The sequence below is a fragment of the Protomyctophum bolini genome, assembly GCF_963924005.1.
Source record: "Protomyctophum bolini genome assembly, chromosome: 3".
Taxonomy (NCBI): domain Eukaryota; kingdom Metazoa; phylum Chordata; class Actinopteri; order Myctophiformes; family Myctophidae; genus Protomyctophum; species Protomyctophum bolini.
The window spans coordinates 31,842,212-31,849,251 of NC_137864.1; the positions used below are offsets into that span (position 1 = coordinate 31,842,212).

Consider the following 7,040-nt stretch of genomic DNA (forward strand, 5'->3'; position numbering starts at 1 on the left):
CCACATTCAAAACACTATATCCACAATGCAAATACATTTAATGCACAGAAAATAACAGATTAAAGAAATCTGCCAACATGGTAATAATATATAGCTGTATTTTCAAACGCATTTTTGAAGATATTTACCATTGCATCTTAACATGGAGATAATTGACTGTGTTGCTAACTATAACATTGATACATCGACCTCGTAGTAGTTCAAAGTAACAGCTCACTGCCATACGATTCAGACATCATAAGTCACTGCTAGTGACCTCTTATCACCAACTTAACACATTAACAACATAACAATATTGATCTAATTCTCTTTTTCTTATTTACATGCAGTGTCATAGATGTTGGACCAACTCAGTTCAAGAAACATAGGGTAGATGAAACTCTCAATATAGAAAGCTGACGATGGCTTTGTATGGAAACACATGTGTTTTGTTCATTTGTACCATTCTGATGCCCTAGCTTGCATTAAAGGCAATTATCTTCAAATTTATTTGGAAGTGCTGGTATTTACTTACACTACTTTTCATACATGTCCACTTTCTTTCAAAATGGTATTATTATTACTATTTTGAATTATTGGCCAAACATATTTTGATAGACAAGAAGAAATTCTGTTGAATGTCTGCATTGAGGGTTGCAGTGTAAAAGAACATGGGCTTCCGATTCAACAGATCATTGCATAGCGTACCGTACAATAATGTACGGGGTGTTGGTGTATCTGAATGTATCTGAATTTGGCAAAGGCGTTTCTAAGCTGTCTTGACATTATACTTTTTACAGGGCTCTGTGTCAAAGTCACTCTTATAGGAAATATATGTGCGTAGCTTATTTCCTTCCTGTAGCCAGGACTCTTCATCTGCCTTTGTTAGCAGGATGTGGGACATATAGGCCTACATATGTATGTTGCCTAATTTTAGCTTTGAAATGATAGTGGCCGATGATGAGTCAGTGAGGACTGTTTCCGCTCTTTTCTCAATCACACCAATAGGTAACATTGTCATTACTTACAAGATTCTACATAATGACAATGACAATCCTGTTCAAGGATCAAGTGACAATCAAAGTAGTATTTTTGCACAGCTCAGAAACACAGCTCAGAAACACAAGTTACAGTTGACATTTGTAAATAGTATAGCATAAAAAAGCATGTATAAAGTACGTTTGGTTAACATAACTAGCATCTATCTAAACAGGCAGCTATAGTGATACAAGGAAATTAGGAGAAATAAGGATTACAAACAAGTGATGAGCTACAGAAATTCTACAAAGTGCACCACCAGAATATGTTTAAATCCACTATTTTGCAGTTTGCACAACACATGATATCTGTTTGGGTTTTTAGCATTCAGATGACACTCGTGTGTTTTCGTAGATATCATCTGCCACTCCTGTGTTTTTGTGGATATCATCTTCACCTTGAAAGGTGTTAGTGCACATCGTATCTTGATTTGCGTACACGTCCTCGGGCTGCATACAAATATGATAAGCATATGGTAAGCACAGAGTCGTCTCTGTTATTATCCACAACCACCAGCATGTGCTATTCACTCACAAACGTTAAGCCTATACTGCACCTGCATCTGCATGAATCTATTATTTAAACCAGATAAACATAATATAGGGAATTATGCTATATAACCAAAGGTTATGAAGTACTTATAAGAACATGTATAGTCCCTTCTACCTGCAATTATTAAGAAAGTTGTTCTGACCTGAGTCTGTTGAAGTTCCATGTTTGGAAGTTGTAGTCCGCAAGTGGATCCGTGAATCATATGCTGTGTTAAAGAACATTATGTATGTTAAAGATCTCTGTGCTGTACCTACATGATGATGACAGCATTTTGATAACGTTATATACAGTATATAAGCCAAGCCCATCACTACATCTACATCATACCTCAGTTCTCCTCGATGTGTTAGCGTACAACACTGTAGCAGCCAGAAAAACAGAATATTAGACCTCAATGCAACAATTGTGTGTGCATGCGTGTGTGCGTGCATGTGTGTATGCGTGCGTGCGTGCACGTGTGTGTGTGTGTGTGTGTGTGTGTGTGTGTGTGTGTGTGTAATAAAACATACCCTCATCCTGGACCTGGTTACATTTATTTTTGCATATAATGGTCAGGGCAAGTGTAGCAACTAGTACTGCACCCAGGACAGCAGGAACAATGAATTTCACATACTTAATGAGCAGACCTAGACCTGGAAATAGAAAATCATTTAGTTGGTTCACTTTCCATGCCACTGACAATTATTAAAACAAACATAAATATAAGTGAGAGACAAACTTTTAAAATAACTAGACATACTGTACCTGTTACAGGTGTCACAGAATGAGAGACTTTATTGGAGGTTGTGTCCAGTAGTTGTCCAGTAGTTGTGGTAAGGAGACTGTTGGAGACTGTTGTTTTGAGCGGGCACACAGTCATATGTCAAAATAAAAAAATATTATAAATTATAGTCACACCAGGGGCCACATTGTACAACACAGCTTAGTGCTGCAAAACATTGTCAAGGTGCTCTGATCCTCACCAAACTTGGCACAAAACCTACATTTCACCCATAAGGGGTGCACAGCACAATACAGGAATATGATGATCACATGCACAGTCGGAATATCTACAGTATATCTCTTCAGACTAATTTACCTGACAGGTGAATGTTGGTATAGTTGCCAGCGCTCCATGCCTTATCTGAGCCACACCAGTATGTCCCAGCATGCTGTGCTCTCAGCGCTGTGATGGTGACCAGGAATTGGTTGGAATCAGAGTTGTTATCTTGTGACAACCTGAGATCTGTGTGATGTGTCTTTTCGCTCGTCACAATATCGTCACAGCTGTGGCGTTGTTCTCCCTTACAGAAGAACTTGGCATTGAGCTTGTGTTTCGGCGGATAAGGACACTGTATATCTATTGGATGTCCCTCTGTTCCATTCAGCTCCACCGTCTTTACACAGCACCATTCTATAAAACAGAAGAAGGGTGTTTTTTGAGTGGTGCAACCACTCCCTTACGGAGCTATGTGTGTGGCTGGGTGGGTGGGTGCGTCTGAGCACGAAAACAGCATGGTTGTTTTTCACCACCTGTGCGCAACCTAACACACACACAAACACACACGCACATATTAACTGTATATATGGTGATTTCGGGTGTGCCAGTACAGTACAGTGACAGTACAGTAGAGGGTACAGTAAGTAGAGGGACCCCCACACGGTAACTCTCTCATTCCTCAACCGTTTCGGATGCAGGGCGGCTCGCCGGAATCGGGCCGGCACCCTGGGTGCGTTCCTGTGGGTCAGTACAGTACAGTACAGTAGAGGGACCCCCACACGGTAACTCTGTCATTTCTCAACCGTTTCGGACCTTGCCCTAGTCTCAGACTGTACAGCAGAGAAAGGAAGGGAACTAGGAATAACAAGTAAGACACGCAAACGCGGGAAGACAGACAGACAGACAGACAGACATGTTCTGCTAGGTCTCATAGTTAGTGCTCACTGCGTTCGCAATTAGTGCTCACTGCGTTCGCAATAATACTGAAATGGAGGGCAAGAAGATCAAGCTCAGTGCCAAAAACCAGTAATGGCATTCAACACGGAAGACAGAACCAATCGATTTTGCCAGCAGAACGGTAGTCGAGGACTTCAAATATCTGGAGAGTGTAGAAATCTGAGATGGGAAACAACATCAAGAGATGGCAGAATGAATGCTGCTGTACGAGGCCGAGACATGGACGCTGACAGGACAGCAGGAAAAAGCCCTGCATGGCGTCTACACAAGAATGCAACGAATGGCCTGACTGAATGGGGCAATGCAATGTGTCAGGATAACGGCACAGCAGAGCTCTGGACCCTGATGCTATAGGTAGGAATGAGAGGGCGGAGTTTGTGTCGGCCAGTCCGCACCCTCACATGTGTAATAATAAGTTCTAATGCACTGTCATATGGCCGAAGATATGACTGTGCCCTCTCACCTTTGACTTCCAGGTGAAGAGCAGAGAAGTGGTCCAAGCTTGTGTAGCTGTGGAAACCACAGAGGTACCTCCCAGAGTCCTCATGGCTCAAAGCGCTCATGTTCACTGTGAACTCTCCTGCTGCTCTGTCATCGTTCAGAGTGAGTCGTCCCTCTCTGTTGCGGCCAGAAGTCACCAGTGCATTCTGCCAACAGGTGGAGGACTGATTTCCTCTGCAGAAATACTTGACGCTGCTCCGGTGCTTGGCTGTGTAGGGACATCGGATGGATATAGGACCTTCCGCATAACCCTGGACTGTAGTCACGTGGTCTGCACAGCACCTGTCTGGTGAATCAAACGACATGCATCAGAAACTTCCACAAGTACAGATGCCGCGCACAGAATTACCATAAGAAAAAATGAACTTCGACAAGTCAAACATTTTTGAATAATAACAAGCCCTCAGTATGAACAAAAGATTAGTTTATGGAAGTATCGATAAAGGAATTACATTTTTTTTGGCTGTCATATGTCCATTTCACATTGTTGAATTATTTACCACATTGTTAGTGTTGCAACATCCAACTCGACTCCCCAGTGTCCACATCCTTCACTAATATGCATTTATAATTATTGAAAAATGACAGTAAAGAGTAAATGTGTTTCAGGGAAGTATGTTTGAAAGAAATGGATAAAGAAAGACAGAGAAATACTAAAGCTGACATAATTTTACAAATGTTCTATATTTTATGGTCATGAGGCATGGATAAAAACAATTAAATCATACTATTTTTATAGCCATAACAATGGTAAAATAGAGTCTGTCAAACAACTCTGATAACATTATGTACCTGGGGCTACTTCCAGCTGTACTTCAGTATAGAGGTCGACTTTCCCTTTAATGTTCACGCCACACCAGTATTGTCCTGCATCGCTCTGCTGAAGGCCAGTGATGGTGACTGGAAATACTCTGTTTTCAGTATCATCACGAACAGAGTATCTGCCCATCTTAATTACTTCAGTCAGAGTAGGCCAGATTTGGGTCTCAATGAGAACATCAGCACTGCCACAGCTTCCTTTACACAAGTAGTTCTGGTAATTAGACCCATAGCCCTCTCGGTAGGGGCAGAGAATTTGAACTTCACTCCCTTGGTATCCGGCCACACGAATCACTTCAGCTGTACTTAAATAACACATAGCAGCTGTAGGGAGAGGACAGACATGAAATCAGAAAATGGGTCTTTCTTTCGTGAAAAACTTATTTCACAAAATAGGCCTATTATCAAAATATAAAACATTTAGGAAGGATTCCGAAAGGGGCTACAGATCAAGCTGCTTGGAGATCTGTTACTTTTGCTATTTTTGAATTTGAATACTAAAAATTAACTTTTTTGTTTTGGACAGTTTTCTGTCAGGTTTCCACCTGACAGAAAACAGAACAAATGAGGGCAGCTATATTTAAAATTCCCAGGCTCATTTTTAAGCAATTTGGTGAAGCATGAAAAAGTGATTGTTTTGCTTACAAAATATCTCTCAAACTGTAATTTATACATGTACCTATATTGCTGCATTATATACTCAATTGTGATTTTCAACCATGAAATATAGAAAACCAAAAACGTTGAGTGATTTTTAAGTTGTACTAAACAAGAAACATGTTTCATACTGTACATAAGAACTGCCAGAACCAACTGCGTAATGAGACAATGACAATTTAAAATTAACACTTTAACCCCAAATTGCACAAATCTATAAAGGTTCTGCCCCGTCCTAAAATTTTTAATAATGCAAAAAAACAAACAGACAATACTTGAATAGATGCATTACAGCTCGGAACGAGTCTGACTATATACACAATAGTATACACAATATTTATTCCAATAAATAACAATAAGCATCGACTCTCTTGACAGCCTGATCACGTGACGACAAGATAATTTTTGGTTTAAAATGAAATAAAGAAATAAGTAAGAAGCTAAAGCACATACCACCAAAGAGGAAAAGCATTAGGTCTTGTAGGCTCTGCATGTTCAAGAAGTGAAACACAAACACTGCAAAAGCAGTAATGTCACTAACTATGAAAGTAATGCTCAGTTCCTCAAAACAAAGTTACGGTATGTTATGTGAATAAGAGTGTGTGTGCCCCCTCCTGTAACATGTGAAAACAAAACAAGTCAGCATTTGTTTTGGTTTCACTTGTTACAGGAGGCACACCCTCTTGTGTTGTAGCTTACACTAAATGTTGTATTATCAGCCTATTAACAACTTCATACTGTATATTCGCCCAGATTAACATAATGATGCAGAACTGAAAAGCTATCATCTACTATGGTTAATATCTATTAATTTTATTTATCTGCAATAAGAGTATTGTAGGACATTAGGTTGAGAAGGTGTATTTGTGTCTAAACAACATTGTTTGTCTTGTAAAGTGACTTCATCCATTCATCCGTCATTGTCATATGTTTCATAATGGCACCTTAGGCTTGAACAATCAAGTCCTATTATGTCCTACTTTACACGCTGACTATATATGGCCCAAGCCAGCAGTAGGCTACCTGTCTGTATCATGCCTGAATGTCTGCCACTGAGGGGCAGTCTTTCCATCCTAATGCCCTTTACCGGTGACATGATAGCCTTGACTGAGAGGACGCATTTCTTATTTCGAAAGTATAAAGGTTTGTGTGTACTGTACTGGTCTGCAATCAGTATGTAATGACTCATGAGGAGAGAATCACTGATCTGATCTGAATTCTAAATTCTAAAGTTCAGTCTTTGTATATCTAAGGCCCAAACGAAATCTGTCATTACACCAAAAGAAGGTGTCTCTCCCTGTATAGTTCACCATAAGCACTCATAAAGCTTATAGCACAGTCCTTGTCTCGGCTGACTGTACTGCAAGCCATCCTGTGAACTGCAGGCGAGTTTTATTTCAAAATGTTACATCACCAAATGAAATATATTAGATATACCCTCTCTGAGAAAATAAATACCAGCATGTTAGTAAAGATATAAGCTATATCCTAATAAAAATACAATCTCATAGCCTACATTAGGAGCTGGTACCAGCTAATAGGGCCCAATGAGGCTTTT

General features: G+C 40.0%; 1 protein-coding gene across 1 annotated transcript; it reads right to left on the reverse strand.

Moving 5' to 3' along the window:
* Positions 1 to 1,279: 1,279 nt before the first annotated feature.
* On the reverse strand, positions 1,280 to 5,967 carry LOC308311741 (polymeric immunoglobulin receptor-like). The gene is made up of 9 exons (XM_080758526.1): positions 5,936 to 5,967; positions 4,799 to 5,149; positions 3,969 to 4,292; positions 2,648 to 2,962; positions 2,314 to 2,390; positions 2,079 to 2,201; positions 1,897 to 1,928; positions 1,712 to 1,774; positions 1,280 to 1,466 (listed from the first exon to the last, which is right to left on the reverse strand). Exons 1-5 carry the CDS (start codon positions 5,952 to 5,954, stop codon positions 2,326 to 2,328), a joined length of 1,074 nt encoding a protein of 357 aa, XP_080614652.1. The 5' UTR covers positions 5,955 to 5,967; the 3' UTR covers positions 1,280 to 1,466; positions 1,712 to 1,774; positions 1,897 to 1,928; positions 2,079 to 2,201; positions 2,314 to 2,325.
* Positions 5,968 to 7,040: the final 1,073 nt, after the last annotated feature.